Here is an 18,847-nt window from a genome sequence, read left to right on the forward strand (position 1 = left end):
GGGGGTAATAATAATAGCATCTACTTTATAAGGTTATACAAGTTAAAAGAGTTAATATATGTAAAGCACCGGGGCACGTGGGTGACACAGCTAGTTAAGCTTTGGACTCTTGGTTTTGGTTCAGGTCATGATCTCAGGGTCATGAGATCAAGTCCCGCATCGGGCTCCACTCTTAGGCATCTGCTTGAAATTCCCTCTCTCTGCTCAACTACTCTAAATAAATAAATAAAATCTTAAAAAGAAAAAAAATACGTGTAAAGCACTTATAAGAGGGCCTAACACATTTCAAATACTCAATAAATGTGAGCTATCACTGGTCTCATCTCCTTTCAACCACTGACATTTGTATCTGGCGTTTATTAACAGATTCAGTGCTAGCTGTTGGGAATGTGTGAAGATAGGGTTCTTACCTAATGACATAAGATTGATCAAGTCAGTTCTCAAGTGGCTTCCCACCTGGCCCAAACGTAATGGCACAGGAAATCTTTTACAACACTCCCTCATATAAATTTATTTTCCAGTCTTCTCTCCTGCTTCACCTCTTATAGCTTATATTCTATTCTTTTTTTTTTTTTTTTTTAGCTTATATTCTATTCTGGCCAGATTGGACTGCATTGCTCTCTGAGAAGGTGCCCTGTGCTGTTCTGCTTCTGTCTTTCCTCACACCATTCAAATGTCTCAATTATGTACTTGACAGCAAAGATTATGACTTACAATGATTATCTTCCCAATACTATGAATGATGACTGATAAACATACACATTACAATTTCATCTAAGTCACATATTTAAGAATCAATTTCCTTCAACATTTGCTCACTCTGTGAGAACCTCACACTGTCCAGGTACTGTGCCAAGAACAATGGATTTTTTTTTTTTTTAAAGAATACAATATGACCCTGCTCTCAAGATCAAAGTCTAGTAAGGGTTAGAAACATGTAATCACATAAATGCCATTCACTATGAAAAGTGCAACCATAAGAGGAAGGGACACCAAGGAATGAGCAGTCAGATCAATTTGAGAGACAAGAGTAGGCTTTTCAGATGATGGATTTGGGGCTTAGATGCATTGGAGAAAAGCTTATTCCATGTAAGAGAACAGTATGTGTAAAATACAGAGGCGTAAACCAAAATGGTCTGTCTGGGGAACAGTTCATTATGGCAGGAGTATAGGGCCCAAGGGGGAAGTGGCTAGACACAAAACTGGTGAATCAGAGATGATTTTCTGTAAGCATAGGCATTTGGACTTGATCACACAGGCAATGAGGAATTTTAACCGAGGGCTTAAACAGTAGCATATGGTCAGAGCTGTATTTTCAAAAGCGCACTCTTGTCAATGTTGTGCCAGGGACAGAGAAGAAAATCGAAAGCAGTACTGTTCAATAGAACTTTCTGCAATAATGGAAATGTTCTATTAGTCCTGCTATCCAATATGATAGACACTAGCCACATGTGGCTAATGAGAACATGAAATGTGACTAGTTCAACTGAGGAACTGAGGAATTTAATATTAACTTAAATAGCAACATGTGGGGGCACCTGGGTGGCTCAGTGGGATAAAGCCTCTGCCTTCGGCTCAGGTCATGATCTCAGGGTCCTGGGATCAAGCCCCACATCGGGCTCTCTGCTCCACAGGGAGCCTGCTTCCTCCTCTCTTTCTCTGCCTGCCTCTGTCTACTGGTGATCTCTGTCTGTCAAATAAATAAATAAATAAAATCTTTTAAAAAAATAGCAACATGTGCCTAGTGGCCACTGTGTTGGACAATACAGCTCTAGAGATAGGGAAATCAGTTAGGAAGCTATTGATGTAGCTTGGATTGTAAGACTATGACAGAATGAGATTCAGTAAATACTTAAGAAGCAAAATGGTAAGTCTTGTGGATATAAAGCTGTGGGGGGGGGCAGGGAGTAAGAAATTGAGAATGGGCTCCCAGATTCCAGGCTTTGCTACTAAAGAGTTGCAATTAGTCAGGATAATACAGAAACAGATTCAGCGTGCAGAGATTGTATCAATTTTGAACTTGTTGAAGTGCCTAAGGGTTATCCAAGCAGTGACATTTAGTAGCAAGTTTAGCTCAGGAGAGTCTTCTGAACCCTCTACAAAGTTAACACATTTGAAAGGTTGGGAGCCATTGAGTGAAACTGGGTAGAGAAGATGAGCAGAACTAGAAGCAAACGGAGGCAAAATCCTGGCAAACCTCAATCAATCGGAAGAGGCTAAAGAGTTCAGGAGGGGCGCCTGGGTGGCTCAGTGGGTTAAAGCCTCTGCCTTCGGCTCAGGTCATGATCTCAGGGTCCTGGGATTGAGCCCCGCATTGGGCTCTCTGCTCGGCAGGGACCCTGCTTCTTCCCTCTCTCTCTGCCTACTTGTGATCTCTTTCTATCAAGTAAATAAATAAAATATTTAAAAAACAAAAAGAGTTCAGAAGGAGAGTTGAGAGGAGCAGTTGGACAAGAAAGAAAAGAAACAGGTGAGACTGGCCGCAGAAATCACCGGTGTAGAGAATTTCAGGAAGGAAGTGTAATCAAAGATCAAATGTTTCAGAGGTCAAGTAAGGTGAGAACTGAAAAGTGCACCCTGACTTTGCCAATTAGAAGGTCCTTGGCGACATCTGCCAGAACAGTTTCAATAATGAAAGAAGTGGGCTGAAGAGTGGGAAAGGAGCCGGAGCGGGCCCCACCCGGCAAGCCCTTGCACCTCCAGGTCCAGGCCCCAGAAAATTTCGATATTTTGAGGTCTTGACTGTGCAGGGTAGCTCAGAGATAAATAAAAAGTCTACAAGTTGACACAATATTAGTAAGGTTTTTTGTTTTGTTTTGTTTTTCCTTTTTTGAGGCTGGCAAGCCAGTGGAAGAAAACAGCTAAAAATGCCAATTGGAACGAAATGGAGGATACCTTTAGAGTAATAGATAAGGTTGACCAGGTCTAAAGAAAAGGAATTTCTTAAACCGAAGAGAGGACTTCCAGTACAATACTAAAGGATTACAGACAAGGCCCAGTTCATAGGAGGGAAATGGAAAATCGCCAGCTCCCCTGCAGGTTGGCTCTTCTGTTCTATCGGTGGGGAATGGACTAGAGTTAAGATCTGAATCCATACACTGAGGGTCAAGGGAGAGATTATTGACTATAAACAAGTAAAAGTTTTGCTTTAGGTAGCAAGAGAAACACCATATCCTTAGATTTTTATGGGGCTGATTCAACATCGAGAAAATAGCGGGCAAAGTCTTAGGAAAAAGTAGAGTTCAGTTTTAACTGAAAAAGTAGAGTTCAGTTTTAACTGAAAAGGTAGAGCAGGTCAGTAAAAAAGTGAAAGTTATCAGAAGGCCGGTTAAGTTTTGTGTAAGGTAAGAAGTCGAGGCTGGTAGGCCTCAGTGAAGCGACGAAGTCGAGGTAGGTTCAGAAGTAAGAGTCTGTAAAGCTACCTAAGACAAAAGATGCCCAACAAGATGGGCACATCCACAGTCAGCACCTCCTTTCCCGCCGGAGGCACCAAGGAGGTGGTAAACTCCCTTTCCCCCAGTGGAACTATACTACGGCTGGAGCGGGCCCCACCCGGCAAGCCCTTGCACCTCCAGGTCCGGGCCCCAGGCCCCACGCTCCTTCACTGACAACAATTTGGCGGGGCGCGTTTCCGCTGGACTCTGTCCAGGACGAACTAACCAGCACCTCACACCTAGGCAAAAGCAAGCAAATCAGCCCGCCCCGGGAGCCCCACACAGCGGGTGCTACTAAGGGAGGGGCTCAGCGAAGAGAAGAGAAGAGATCTGCGCGTCGCACCCGCTTCCGCCCCACCCACTGCGCGCGCTCCCAGGCCTGGCGAGGAGGCGACGGTGCCTGCGGACGCATGCGCTCTGCTGCTCTCCCCGTGGGCTCCTGCACTCCTTTCCCCTCCCCCCGGGCGACCGAACTCTTGCGCTTGCGCAGTGCACGTTCTCGGGCAGCGGCAGCCATGCTGAACCCGTACGGAGAGGCTAGTGGGGGGGACAGGGTCGACGACAGCGGGATAGGAAGCCAGGGAAACGGAGAAGCAGCGGCATTAGCGCGCCCTGGGTCTCTGGAGATAGGCCAGGGCCATGCGGCTTCCTTGGCCCCTTGCGCGACCCCCAGAAACCTTCGGAAAACTGGTCCTCGTGGGGGGGGGGGGGAAAGGAGGCGGCTGGCACGTGACCCAGGTCAGCCAATCTGGGTGTTGCTGACGTGGCGGCGCGGCCCCGACTATCTCCCCCCCCCCAGCTCGCTCGGGAAGGGAGGGGCGGGGGTTACGCCCCCTCCCCCAACACAGCTTGTTTCCCGGGGGGGGGGGGTGACACCCCGGATTACATCCTTTTCCCCCCTTCCCCCCGCACCAGGCCGAGGGGAACGTTGGCTCCCCCCTGGAAGATTCCAGGTTCCAGGTGAGAAGGGGCCCTTGCGGGGCGGGGATGTTGGTAGTCATTTAAATGCTTAACCAATGGTGGGGAGTCCGGAGGGAGAAATTCTTGGGGTTCAGAGAAAAACCTGAGGGTGGGAGGGTTTGTCCTTCAAACAGTTTACAGCCAATGGGAGCGTGGAGGGGGGGCGAGCGGGAGAGGGCCCCTCAGATGGGGGAGGGGAATGGCCAACCTCGTGCCTCCATACCAATTGGAGGGCAAAGGGGCGTGGGGGCGGTGTGTCCCCCCATTCCATTCGTCCCCTGGGGGTAGAGGAGTCCGGAGCCAGGTGAGGTTTCCTTTTGGCGGCCGGAGGGAGGGGTGACTTAGTGGGCTGGGGAGTGGGAGTGGTGTCTGTATTTCCTACTCTTGGATTTGAGTGGGCAACTCAGGTTGTGAACTGAGATTGTTCCCGGGCGCCCACTCCCTTTCTCCCTAGAGACTCTGGAAGGAGCATGTCTGTGCTTTTGTGTCAGGGGTAGGAAGCTCGCAGTCATCACATGGCATGCTGGAGGTTACGCTTCGAATCGCTTATCGAATTTGTGTGCATTCACGTGGACACGGCCTGTGGAGCCTTCTGTACAAAACTTCGTTGCCTCGGTGGGGTCTTAGCTCAGCATGTGTTACCCCAGGCTGGGGAAGGGCTTACAGGCTGAAATCTTGGGGTTTGTTTGGGAGCAGAAACCAAGCCCAAGGTGGGTGCTGGGAGGGCTGTAGAAAGCTTGGTCTGAGACTGGAGGGAGTTGAGGCTTAGGACCTGCAATGATTTCACAGCTCACAAGGTTTCGGGTTTCTCCAGGGTGGCGTCTTTTGCCTCCTTCATCCCCTCCCCCATTCCTGAACAGTTCTCTCCTTGTGTACTGCGGGGGAGGGAACGGAAAGGAGGGAAGAGTTACTTTTCCAAATTCCTGACTAGCTGTTAGCCTCCCCTGTGACTCATGTGGGGGAAGGGAGGTTTGAGAGGGAGTAGGGAGCAGTGATTTTCCGGAATGCAGGGAAGTAAGCCAGAGTAAGGTCTGGCTGCCCTTTCGCTTTCGAAGACCCAGCATTTCGCGACCTCCTACTAAATTTTTCTTCCAGGCCGGCCCCCTAATGGGCCTCTCCTAACTTGCAGGCCCCGGGCGGAGAACTGCAGGTTTAGGAGGCTGGGCCACTGGGGGGAGGGGATGGGGGAGGGGAGAAGGCCTCAGCAAAGTTGCTGTGTCACTGCCCTTCCTGCTGCTACTGCCCGCGCCAACCCGCATGTACTTTTGGGTCCGAAGCCTTATCCCTGCGTGGGGGAGGGCGGTAGTAATAGGGGAAGAGGCTTCCTTCCCGGTGTGCACTTCCCCCCGCAGGGTTGGCCCGACTCTGGTGGTCGAGAAGACGTGAGATTGGCGGCCATTTTAGACGCAGTAACTGAGGTTAGGGCTCAAGAGCTACTGTAAAAGGAGGGGGGTGATGTGGTTGGAGCGCAAGGACCTAGGCCCTCAGGAACCTTTCGGGGGTGGGGGTGGGGGGCTCTTATGTTCGTTGGTTACATTATTTTCCTTTCTCAGATAATGCAGTCTTTTTTATCTTGGTATCCAGAGAAGGGGAGGTGGAGAGGGAGCTGCCAGCTAAAGAGTAGGTTGGGGATAATTCTTTCACTCTCCCATCAGGAGAGGAGGGGATGGCCGGGGTTGGGAGGTCGTGGTCCCAGAGATGGCTTGAGAGATTCCTGGCTTTGTATTCTGGGTCTTTACTCATACGTAGTCTAATCCTACTCAGGTAACAAGATTGTGGGGAGGACTAAGTGAGTAGGTTGGGGGAGGGGGGCGAGACTGAGCTCCCAAAATGGCTCCTGCCCCTCCTCGGAGGCGGACGGCCCGGGGGGAGGGGAGGAGGGGAGAGAAGGAGGGGGAGGGCTAGTCTGAGCTGCAGCCGCCGCCTCCTCCGCTCGCCCTCCTCCCTGGCGCTGACCGATGGACCAGCCGTTCCGTGGGGAGGACTCCGGACCCTGGTGGGGGGATGGGGAGCCCTGCTGCCCCCGAGGCGGAGGGACCCTAAGGGGGGGCGTTCGGGCCTGCTCTCGGGGTGGGGGAGGGCTGGGAGCTTGGGTAAAGCTCTGAGCTCGCCAGGAGGGGAGGGTTTCACCCTGATTTGCCCCTCGCAGGGCTTGGTTTTTTCCGCTCTGATCTGACACCGGAATGAAGTTTAGGGAGGAGATGGGTGTCATTTTATAGAGTATAGGGTATGTTTGGAGATTTTGCTTCCACTTAACTAGGATTGTCGGGATTTTGTCGACCAACCATATACTTAATGGGTAACAAGGTGTGAGCAGGGAGGAATTGCAGAGGTGCTTGGGTGAAAGTTTGGGGAACGTACTTTAGATTTGGTTGTCTTGTTGGTAAGCCTTTGGGAGCTCACTGATTGAGTTTTGCCTTTGTCTTCCGATTATTTGATCTGGGGAAAGACGGGGAAGATTTTAAGACTGCGGCAAGCCTGTATTTTTTATTGTGGGCTATGGGAACGTTAGATTCCCTCCATGGTTAGGTTCGGGAGCCCTTAGTTCTCTGCCAGAGTAGCAGGCCGCGGCTTCTAAGATGGCGTCTTCTTCCTCATTTCAGATTCTTCACTGCGGCGGCCTCTCTGCAGAGAACAACAACCCGCCTGGCGTCCTGCGGCCACACCCTGGCGGGCCCAGGCTGGCTACGCCCACGCGGCCCCCTCCAGTCCTGTCGGTGTGGCCAATGGAGGAGCTACGAATGGCACGACCTGCCCCAGCTTGGCAGTCGCCGGTCGCACCGGGCTTGGACGCTTGGGAAGACTTTGTTGGAAGGGGAGGCGGGGAGAGGGTGCTGCACCCATGCCAGCCTCTCTCTTTCCCTGGAGTTGCCGAAGCACAGCGCAGCCAATTGGCTCAGAGATGTGGCGGGTTGCCGGTTCCCTATGGGTCTATGCGGCACTCTTCTGCCTAGTGACTGACACCTTGGAAATGAAGCTTGTGACGTCATCGGTCCAGCCAACCAATAGAAAACGCTCCCGCGGAGAGGCGTTCCTCCCCTTTCGACTTTGCTTCTTCACGCGCGTGAGCGAGCGTGCGCGCGCGGAGGGGGTGGGGGAAATCTCTAGCACGGTGGCGCGCATGAGCGGCGAGGCTCCGCCTCCCTGCCTATATATAAAGGGCTGGCGCGGGGCTCGGCGGCGCCATTTCGCGCTGGAGTGGAGCAGCCTCTAGAACGAGCTGGAGGATTCTGCCTACTGATAGAGAGCTTTCGAGTCGTCGGGGACCGCCATTGCAATCCACGTCCATCCGTTTGGAAATGGCCTTCGTCTCGGCCTATGACCGGTCCCGGCGGACAGTACAGACCCCATAGAAGCCCCCGACGCTCCCCTTTTTCGGGCCCCGCCCAATCCTCGGAGTCTGTCCACCCCCTCTACTCCGCCCTCAAGAGGATTTCAAAGATGGAGGCGGCGGCTCCCTAAACCACTTTTCGTGTTCATCCGCCTCCATCCGAGATTGAAACGGGACCTCGTCCGCTGCGGGCAGTCCCAGCAGGAAGAGGGGATCCTTGCAGATCAACAGCGGGCAGTATTGACGACGGTGTCCGGGATTGGGGGCCGTCCTAGTGTTTGAGGAGTCCGTCCCCCTCGTTCGCCCGCCTCTGCTGAGGCCGCCGCCATTTTCTCGCTGTCCGCCTCCTGCGGAGCGCGCCAAGCTGCTGGGAGCTCGCGGAGAAGACTGCTTTCGTGCCGGCCGGGCGCGGGGGGTGGGGGTTGTCGCCTGCAGGGCCAAGGGCAACGGCCCTCCACCCCTCCCCTACTTCCCGGGTTATGCTGGACCGGGAGGTAAGGGGAACCGAGGCCACCCGGACTTCACGCGGCTGAGGGCAGCGCCGGTTCCCCGTGGTCAAGATGCTGCAAAACGTGACTCCCCACAGCAAGTATGTCCCCCTGATCCGCGTGTGGGAAGGAGACGTTGGTGGGGACTGTGACACGGGGATGTGGGGCGTCGGGTTCGGAGGGAGGACAGAACGGACTGGGGCGCGTTCCTCTTCCGCGGTGCGACTGTTGGCTGTCGGGGGCTCGCGGAGGGGGTTGGGTGACGGTTTTGGAACGGTGGTAGAGAGCCAGATACTGCGTATGAAGGGAAGACAGGTGGTCAATTTATGCGTTACTTTTCCCGCCGTGGTCTAGTCTTAATCTAGCCGGACAGAGCGGGTTGGCGGCGGAATGTAGAGGGGAAAGACGACATTGAGTGGGTAGCCGGTCCTGCGGGCGGTGGGTCTGGTGTCTAGCAACCGTTTGTCATAGGGCTTTTAGGGGCTTTCGTGGCCCCATCTAGCACCTTATAGGGTTGCCATGGTGATAGAGCCTCAGACTGGCTACTGAGATTCCCACAGCGGGGTAGAGGGATTACTTTGAGCCAGTGGGTTCGTGTGTTCAGACTAGGTCGTTAAATTCTTAGTGAATCAGTTTTGTGTTGGGGGTTTGCGTGCTTTTTGTTTGGAGGCATGTTTTTGCTCTCTTTTAAGAGTTTGACTCTGGGCAGGAGGGTGGAGCTAAGGATTTTTTGTCCAGCTGTACGGATGTAAACAGTGAGATCTCCGTGTAGTGTTTCTAGTCTTAGGACCTGGGAAGCACCTGGTTCTGAGGAGTACCGGAGAGAATATAAGTTTGAACCAGTCTTGGCCATTGATTTCAAGAGTCTGGTGCTGGAGTGGGAGCCGTTAATCTTATTTTTTCGGCGGGGTTAAGGGCGGTCTGTCACTGTTTATTGAAATTGCTGACCTTGACTGGGGACTGGGCTGGCTTAATTTTTGAGTCCCTGGGAGAAAGACGAATTCGAATGGTTTCTGGGGTCTGGCAGCTCGGTTATTCCAGGAGGTAAAGTCAGACAAATGCTCCCTTGTCTGAAAATTTTTTTAAGTTGGTAAGGTTTTCCGTTAGATTTCTGATTTATTCTCTGCTTTAAATTAAGCAGCAGAGCTTGTGGAGAGGTTGGTGGTGTGTTCTCTTGTGCCCAGATGGATTTTTAGGTGTCTTCATCAGCATTTTATGAAATTTGCTCCCTGTTTTGTTCCCTTCCTCTTTTCGTTGGCTTCCCTCAGGCTCAACCACCATGGCAACCACCTAGCCCCTAGTGAGGAAGAAGATTGGGGTTTGAGCTTCTCTGCTCCACCCATTTTAAGTCTCAAACTCTAAAGCTGTGGTTCTCAGATGTTTAAGTTATGCCTTATGAGAAACCCATCTTGGGATTTTTTTTTTTTTTAACTTTAAAGGAACTACAGATTATGCACTACCCATCAGAGTCCAGAATACAGATCTGGATAGGTTTAACTAAAAATAGGGAAACAAAGTGGGGAGTTGGGGGGCCAAGAACAAAAGGTCCACATATTGTTTGGATACTGGTTGTGGTTGAGATTGACTTCCATAAGCTTGGTTATCTCTTATTAAAATGGAAGTCTGGATTTATTGGATATGTAGTATAAGTGGTATTACTGATTGTCATGAAATTACCACATCTAATTATGTTTCCCATTTCACAGGCTCCCTGGGGAGGGGAATGCAGGGTTACTGGGGCTGGGCCCAGAGGCAGCAGCTCCAGGGAAGAGGATTCGAAAGCCCTCTCTGTTGTATGAGGGATTTGAGAGCCCCACAATGGCTTCAGTGCCGGCCTTACAACTGACCCCTGCCAACCCACCACCCCCGGAGGTGTCCAATCCCAAAAAGCCAGGACGGGTTACCAACCAGCTGCAATACCTGCACAAGGTGGTGATGAAGGCTCTGTGGAAACATCAGTTTGCATGGCCCTTCAGGCAGCCTGTGGATGCCGTCAAACTGGGCCTGCCGGTGAGTGGGGATATTGGAGTGGGGAGGTATTGGCAATGAAAAAGAATGTGTGTGAGTGGAGGTGGGCTGCTTAGTATAGGTGCTGCGGCCCCTAGGGACTTCCCATCTCTCCCCTGTAGGGCAGATAGCCACCAGATTTCTGGATTCTTGGTCCTTTGTGATTATTGATCCAATCGCTTGCTGTCTTGGCATCTCATTGTGCCCTCCATGTGTCCTTCCTTAACTTTTGTGCCCTGGCTCCATTTTACAGATTCCCACCCCAGGTTGGGAGAGGACCACGGTGGCCAAAATTCTTAGCTTCTTCCTCTCCCTCATGCCAGCCCATGGATAGCCAGCCCCAGAGGTAATGTCACAGGAGGGGAAACCTCGCAGAGTGGGTGGGAGGTGGGTGGTTAGAGAAAGGTACTAGGGGCTTCCCAGCGGGTGTTAAGCCCATTACTTTTTTTTTTGTCCTTAGTTTTTTTTTTTTTTTTTAATTTTTTTTTTTTTATAGGGGACTACATACTGTGATTTGGGGGGGGAAATCATGTGTGTGTGTTGCTGGGGTCAAGAGTTTAGAAAAACTGGCATTTATTTTTCAGTGGCTCTGATCTAGTTTTTGTTTTTGTTTTTGTTTTTTAGGATTATCACAAAATTATAAAACAGCCTATGGACATGGGTACTATTAAAAGGAGGCTTGAAAACAACTATTACTGGGCTGCCTCAGAGTGTATGCAGGATTTTAACACCATGTTCACCAATTGTTACATCTACAACAAGGTGAGTTTTTTCTGGTGTGCTCATTGAGAGAGACCATGTCTCTATTACTGCTTAGATACTGTGTGTTGGTGGGATGTTTGAAGGTATTCTCAAAGTGCATAGGATCCAGAAAATCTGAGTTCCAAAGGATACTGCTCACAGTGATGCAGCTTCAGAGATCTGGAGTTAAAGGTTATTTAAGTAGAACATTTTTAGTATTTGGGGATGGTGGCCCTATTTCTCAGCAGAAACCTCCAGAAAGCTGAGTAGAGCAGAACGTATTCTCCTTGACAGTCTCATTCCCTTACTTTTTTTTTTTTTTTTTTTTTTTTCTAAGATTTTATTTATTTATTTGACAGAGAGAGATCACAAGCAGGTAGAGAGGCAGGCAGAGAGAGAGGAGGAAGCAGGCTCCCGGCTGAGCAGAGAGCCCGATGTGGGGCTCGATCCCAGGACCCTGGGATCATGACCTGAGCCGAAGGCAGTGGCTTAACCCACTGAGCCACCCAGGCGCCCCTCATTCCCTTACTTTTGAACTTTTTCTTTATTGCATTTTGAGGGACAGTTAGGGGAGAACATGGAAATAAGTGGCCCAGTGTAGGCAGTTGTCAGTACTTGACAAAGTTGTCTGAGGGGGTGTGGTGATAGTTGGAGCTAGGAATTTCTCTGAGAAAAATGGTTTGTCTGCTTTTAGCTGGCATTTGAATCTTCTTGTTTGCGTTTCCTGTAGCCCACTGATGATATTGTCCTAATGGCACAAACGTTGGAAAAGATCTTCCTACAGAAAGTGGCATCTATGCCACAAGAGGAGCAAGAACTTGTGGTGACCATCCCTAAGAACAGCCACAAGAAGGGGGCCAAATTGGCAGGTAGGAAGAGCAGCAATTGCCTTAATGGAGACAAGATGGGGAAGATAATAGAACTAATTTTTTTTTTTCCCCTCCCTTTCTTCTAGCACTCCAGGGTAGCATCACTAGTGCCCATCAGGTGCCTGCTGTTTCTTCTGTGTCTCACACAGCCCTGTATACTCCACCACCTGAGATACCTACCACTGTCCTCAACATTCCCCACCCGTCAGTCATCTCTTCTCCCCTTCTCAAGTCCTTACACTCTGCTGGACCCCCGCTCCTTGCTGTCTCTGCAGCTCCGCCAGCCCAGCCCCTTGCCAAGGTACAGATCTGTGGATTTCTTTTGGGCAGTGGGAAGGGCAAGGTCTTGGATGAATGAGGTGGACCCTAAAAGGCTTGCATCTTGTTTTTCTCTGCAGAAAAAAGGCGTTAAGCGGAAAGCAGATACTACCACACCTACTCCTACAGCCATCCTGGCTCCTGGTTCCCCAGCTAGCCCCCCTGGGAGTCTTGAGCCCAAGGCAGCACGTCTTCCCACTATGCGTAGAGAGAGTGGTCGCCCCATCAAGCCCCCACGCAAAGACTTACCTGACTCTCAGCAGCAACACCAGAGCTCCAAGAAAGGAAAGCTGTCAGAACAGTTAAAACATTGCAATGGCATTTTGAAAGAATTGCTCTCTAAGAAGCATGCTGCCTATGCCTGGCCTTTCTATAAACCAGTGGACGCTTCTGCTCTTGGTCTGCATGACTACCATGACATCATTAAGCACCCCATGGACCTCAGCACTGTCAAGGTACCCACTGCATGGGGCAGATGGGATGCTCAGGCAGTGATTGGAACTTTGGGTTCAATAAAACAATCAGTCACTTCTAATGGGCACATGGCAATCTTGATTCTTGGTATTTTTTATAAAATGGTAATGGGACAGAAGGTTAAGTGCTTGATAATTGAGTTGGTATTTCTTGGACTTTGTATGGTGAGTTTTGTCTTCAGAGCAATACTACTCATGTACGTTTAAGTCCTACTTACTGGGAGCATTGGGTTAGGGGAGTAAGGGGTTGGAAGGATAGAGGCCACCCACCCCTATCACTTAGAAATGGTTTTTTTTTCTAGACATAGATATATCTTCAACCCACCCAAATTCATTTGACTTCAAACTTGAACCCCAGGGCATAGATCTTTAAGGTCATCCCTACTGTGCTCTCAAGAGAGGGCTACTCTTGGCAATGTCTGGGGTTGGCAGGGAAAGGTGAGTCTCCCTGCCTGTGCAGCTTCTGATGCTGCCTCCTTCTGCAGCGGAAGATGGAGAATCGTGATTACCGGGATGCACAGGAGTTTGCTGCTGATGTGCGGCTTATGTTCTCCAACTGCTATAAGTACAATCCCCCAGACCACGATGTCGTGGCCATGGCACGAAAGCTACAGGTGAGTGTCACAGTTGGAATTTGAAGAACAAGTGGGTCTGGGGAGAGAGCTTGTCCTTTGCTATACTATCTTACTGTGAGGTTCTTCCCCAATGCACAGTTGTAAATAGGAGCTGTGTTGTACCACCAGGTGGCTGGGTGTAATTGGGGCACTGTTGACTAGCAAGGCTCTGATGGTATCTTTCTTACTAGGATGTATTTGAGTTCCGTTACGCCAAGATGCCAGATGAACCACTGGAACCAGGGCCTTTACCTGTGTCTACTGCCTTGCCACCTGGGTTGGCCAAATCCTCTTCAGAGTCCTCCAGCGAGGAAAGCAGCAGTGAGAGCTCTTCTGAGGAAGAGGAGGAGGATGAGGAGGAGGATGAGGAGGAAGAAGAGAGTGAAAGCTCGGACTCTGAGGAAGAAAGGGCTCATAGATTGGCTGAACTACAAGAGCAGGTATTTTATTATTTAGTTTATAAAGTCATATCTTGTCTTTGCCCTAATTTTTTTTTCCTCTTACTCCCATTTATTCTACTTCTATTCTACTTTTATTTTTCTCTTTATACTTCTGATTGTTTTGTCTCCAGCTCCGGGCAGTACATGAACAACTGGCTGCCCTGTCTCAAGGCCCAATATCCAAGCCAAAGCGGAAGAGAGAGAGAAAAGAGAAAAAGAAGAAACGGAAGGCAGAGAAGCATCGAGGCCGAGCTGGGCTTGATGAAGATGACAAGGGACCTCGGGCACCCCGCCCATCTCAACCCAAGAAGTCCAAGAAAGCAAGTGGTGGTGGGGGTGGCAGTGCTGCTACACTGGGCCCTCCCGGCTTTGGACCTTCTGGAGGAAGCGGCAGCAAGTAAGTTCTTAAGAGGTCAGGGAGCAGGGACAAAGGATGGTCACTACACTGTCCAGGGGGAGAGTGGTTTTTCTCACTTCATGCAGAGTGTTCTTTAAACCAGAGGTCAGCAAGTAAGTTTTTAATTGGCTAGGTAACACTGATTTTGAGAGCTGTGGAGCCACTCAAACTCACTCACCTTTGGTGGGGTGGTGTGAAAGCCGCTGTAGACCTTACTTATGGAAATGTGGTTAGGACTTTTCCAGTAAAACTTCACTTGTGCAGAAAGCAATGCAAGCCACATTTGTCCTCTAGTTTATCTAGTCTTTCTCTTTGCACTAACAAATTAACACACTTTGTCTTGTTTTCCATGCTGGGGAGGGTTAAGTGTTTTAGGGAGCAAAAAGATGGACTCATGCCAATATACCAGTGTCTAGTTTTCAAAGCCCCAAATAAGTGGTTAAGTGTTTAGCATGTGAGGTTTGTATTACTGAGGAGGGTTGGTAGTATCTTATTTCCCATTTGCCTTATGGGAAAACTGAAGCATTACTCTGGCGGGAAATTTTAGATTAGTGTATTAAACAGTGGAAATGTGTTGGAAGAGGTTAGTGATGCTTCCCTAAGCGACAAATTTTTTTTTTGCCTATAGACTGCCCAAAAAGGCCACGAAGACAGCCCCACCTGCCCTGCCTACAGGCTATGATTCAGAGGAGGAAGAGGAAAGCAGACCCATGAGTTACGATGAAAAGCGGCAGTTGAGTTTGGACATCAACAAATTACCTGGGGAGAAACTTGGTCGAGTTGTGCACATAATCCAGGCTAGAGAGCCTTCTTTACGTGACTCAAACCCAGAAGAGATAGAGATTGATTTTGAAACCCTCAAGCCATCCACACTTAGAGAGCTTGAGCGCTATGTTCTCTCCTGTCTACGAAAAAAACCTCGGAAGCCCTATAGTGAGTATGAAAGGACCTTTCCCACATTAATTCAGCAGTCCTCAAGTAGTTCTGAGGACAGTAGGGTATGTTTGAGGCACTCTTTATTGTCAGCCCCAGGGTAGGGGGGACATGCTTGTTCCAAGATCAAGAAAGGAACTTGGCAGCAGTAAGGTGCAATGAAGCTACATGCTTATGGCAGTCTTAGATCTGGAATGCTTGTTTTTCTAGCCATTAAGAAACCTGTGGGAAAGACAAAGGAGGAGCTGGCTTTGGAAAAGAAGCGGGAATTAGAAAAGCGGTTACAAGATGTTAGTGGGCAGCTCAATTCCACCAAAAAGCCCCCCAAGAAAGGTGAGTACGCTGTAAAATACTACAAATTCACTGCATCTCCCTTTTGACTTCCTTTGACAAATGGAGATGAGATTTCTGCAACTTTAACCTTTAACCTTGTCTTGCAGCAAGTGAGAAAACAGAGTCCTCGTCATCGGCACAGCAAGTAGCAGTGTCACGCCTCAGCGCTTCCAGCTCCAGCTCAGATTCCAGCTCCTCCTCTTCATCATCCTCTTCTTCAGACACCAGTGATTCAGACTCAGGCTAAGGGGCCAGGCCAGATGGGGCAGGAGGCTCCGCAGGACCGGACCCCTAGACCACCCTGCCCCGCCCCGCCCCTCCCCTCCTTGCTGTGACACTTCCTCATCTCATCCCCTCTCCCCCCTACTGTAGGAGAGCTGGCTCTGCAGGGGGGGAGGGGTGCAGGGACATTTGCTGAAGGAGGGACTTAAATGGACAAAATAAGATTTAGTTCCCAGCCCCATTGAGAATGACCTCTTGGGCATAGAGCCCCCATTCAAAATGACTGACGTGGGGCAGGGGTACAGGGTGGGAGTGAGCAAAGGCCCTGATACGGGGTTACCTGAGGCCATAGCTGCCCTGTTCACTTGTAAAGGCCCTGTTTTGAGGTTGGTTGTTCTAATTTATTTTAAGCTAGGTAAGGCTGAGGTGTATGGGGCCATGGTACCCTCAGCCTCCATGGGGAGGGAAGAAGGGGGAGCTCTTTTTTTACGTTGACTTTTTTTTTTCTACTCTGTTTTCCCTTTTCCTTCTCCATTTGGGGCCCCTGGGGGTTTCAGTCATCACCCCATTTGGTCCCCTGGATTGTCTTTCTTTGTCTGTTGATTCTAACTTGTAAATAAAGAAAATATTATTCAAATTTTGAGTTCCCTTAATAGCGTTTGCTTTGTAGTATTTCAAAAGAAACATAATACAAAATTTTGAGGAAAATAATCCTGAAGTGAGAAAAGGAGAGCTATCTTGTAGTCGGATTGTCTTAGTTTTTAAAGCAGTAGACTGTTGCTATGGTGATTAAAAAGTAAGTTAATCTGCTTTGTAAAATGAATCCTTCAAAATACCTTTAGGTTCATGGTTTGCTCTGTTTTTGTTTTTGTTTTTTTTTTTTTTCCTGTTTAATTTTAGATTTATTGGGACAGAGGAAGAGGCCAAGCACAGAGCCTTGGGCTGGATCTCACAACCCTAGGTGACAACCTGAGCCAGCCAGGCACCCCTTCTCTGGTTTAGAAAAGTTGTTAAAACCTGTGGCTCATTGATAGTTGATCAAGTTTAGGACTCAGGACTTAAAAGGTGGCTGACCACAGGTATTTTTTTGTGTTCTGCGTCTGACTTTGAGAAGACCGGTGTGTTTCCTTTTTTGTAAGCTTTGGCCTCAAATTTCCAGATTTACAGAGCCCTGCACAGTTTATTAACATAATCCAGTAATTTTTGCCAAATTCAGATTACAAAAATGAACATACATAAATTTTAAGCCGTTGTCTTGCTGAGGGGAGATGGACTGTGTAGTTCAGGGAAGTGGGGCGTGTGAGTTCTGGAATTGGGGACTAGCAACAAAAGTAAAAGACATTTTAGCTTAGTATATCAGACCACTGTAGAAAACTCGATCTTTGAAGTAAGAGTTGGGAATTAACGTAGGGAAAATGGTCTGTCCCTCCCTAAATGATGATGTCAAACAGGAAGGTAGGTACAGGGTGGAATCTGGTTTGGAAATGGAAGATTATAGAAGCGAGAATGTGGACTGTAGCAGGGATACTCTGCCCTTAACCATAGACTAGGGCTCCGGTAAAGCTTTTTTAAAATACTGCACGAAGTATTCTGTCTTCATGAATTCTCATTAAATTGGGGCCTAGAAGGGCGCCTGGGTGGCTCAGTGGGTTAAGCCTCTGCCTTCGGCTCAGGTCATGATCTCAGGGTCCTGGGAGGGACCTGCGTCAGGGGCTCTGCTCAGTGGGGAGCCTGCTTCCCACCCCACCCCCAACTCTGCCTGCCTCTCTGCCTACTCGTGATCTCTCTGTCAAATAAATCTTTAAAAAAGTTCAGGAAGTATGGCAATGCACAACCTGGGCTGAGAACCACTTGATAGGTTTTTTGGAAAGCCCTTAGCTTGAAAAGGGAGGAGAGATTTGACTGGGCTTTTGGCCCAACTTAATCCTAGAACTCAGTGATCGAATCTTGAGCTTTGAGCTCTGATCTTTTTGAGAAGGGTGATCAAAAAGCTAATGGAGGGCACCTGGCTGGTTTAGTCCGTTAAGCTTCTGCCTTCAGCTCAGGTCATAATCTTGGGGTACTGGAATCCAGCCCCTCGTCAGGCTCCCTGTTCAGAGGTGAGTCATCTTTGCCTCAGTCACCGCTGTGCTTTTTCTCTCACTCAGTCATTTAAAAAACTGGAAAACTTGGACATACTTGTAATGGAATTTGTTGGGGTAGAACAAGAGTTAAGTCTAAAAACTGTTATAGTTTTAATCAGATGCATGTTTGTATGTCCAGGATTACATCTCATTTCAAAAAAAGTTGCATTAGTTTGGGAGGAGGCTAGTTTCAGAATCTAGTATAACTAAACTGAGAACAAATGCTGTAAGAAAAGGTAGAGCAGCTCATCGCCTTGACTGCAGAACAGCATGAGATGGAAGAAGTAGCTCCAGACCTGCATTACATCTCCCATGCTGCCACATCAGGCCAGTTTCAAGTGGATTTCCTGAGACTCAAGTTCTTGGTAGAGTCCTTGCTGTTGTCCCTGATCCTTGCTTTAGTTTGGGGCCAGTCTTCTCCCTTAGTTGAATTTGCTAGTCCAAGCCCCAACTTCACTCCATCCCATACCCTTTCTCATGGTAAGTAGTTGGAGGCGTCAGAATGCTACTTCTGCCGTGGTTGGAATTCCTGTCTTTCACAGTTAACTAGTCTCCAGCGGGACTAGCAGGACACAACAGCGGAGTCCTGTGGGTATCTCTCCCATGTTCTTCCCAGCTCTTGAAACCATGGGTTCCACTGCCTTTTTCTAAATGCCATTTGTCCCTCTGATGTCTCCGGTGGGAGCTTTTTTTTAAGATTTTATTTATTTATTTGATAGAGATCACAAGTAGGTAGAGAGACAGGCAGAGAGAGAGGAGGAGGAAGCAGGTTCCCTGCTGAGCAGAGAGCCTGAAGTGGGGCTCAATCCCAAAACCCTGAGATCATGACCTGAGCCGAAGGCAGAGGCTTAACCCTCTGAGCCACACAGGCGCCCTCTGTGGGAGCCTTTTTTATTCACATTTTACAGAGTTCCATTGGTCGCCTTTTATTTTTAACAAATTCGGTCAGTAGACCTAGACACTGCTGAGCTCCGCTAAGCCAGAGGTGTGGGGGTGAAGTCAGAGAGCAGGCCCTGCCCTCATGCAGCCTGCTCTGGAATTCCTCAGTCTTGCGGTACACCGTGCTGATGGTCTCCCAAGATAAAGGCATGACTTAGTCTTCCCAGACACTTAATCTTTATTGTATGCCAATGTGTGGCTCCTTGTCCCAGCCCTTGCCAACCT

General features: G+C 49.2%; 1 protein-coding gene across 5 annotated transcripts; it reads left to right on the plus strand.

Moving 5' to 3' along the window:
• The first annotated feature begins 3,945 nt into the window (after positions 1-3,945).
• On the plus strand, positions 3,946-16,197 carry BRD2 (bromodomain containing 2). Of its 5 annotated transcripts, none has more exons than XM_004770579.3 (13): positions 3,946-4,394; positions 6,998-8,314; positions 9,920-10,223; positions 10,845-10,982; positions 11,692-11,830; positions 11,917-12,131; positions 12,229-12,603; positions 13,107-13,235; positions 13,427-13,675; positions 13,807-14,072; positions 14,701-15,005; positions 15,216-15,338; positions 15,446-16,197. In XM_004770579.3, exons 2-13 carry the CDS (start codon positions 8,286-8,288, stop codon positions 15,583-15,585), a joined length of 2,412 nt encoding a protein of 803 aa, XP_004770636.1. In that variant the 5' UTR covers positions 3,946-4,394; positions 6,998-8,285; the 3' UTR covers positions 15,586-16,197. The 5 variants fall into 5 exon arrangements, with proteins under 5 accessions (XP_004770636.1, XP_012900279.1, XP_012900281.1 ...); XM_013044825.2 differs by lacking the exon at positions 3,946-4,394 and adding an exon at positions 5,648-5,812; XM_013044827.2 differs by lacking the exon at positions 3,946-4,394 and adding an exon at positions 6,261-6,390.
• The last annotated feature ends 2,650 nt before the right edge of the window (positions 16,198-18,847 follow it).

The sequence above is a fragment of the Mustela putorius genome, unplaced genomic scaffold (assembly GCF_011764305.1).
Source record: "Mustela putorius furo isolate JIRA1106 unplaced genomic scaffold, ASM1176430v1.1 tig00000135_pilon_pilon_pilon, whole genome shotgun sequence".
NCBI lineage: Eukaryota > Metazoa > Chordata > Mammalia > Carnivora > Mustelidae > Mustela > Mustela putorius.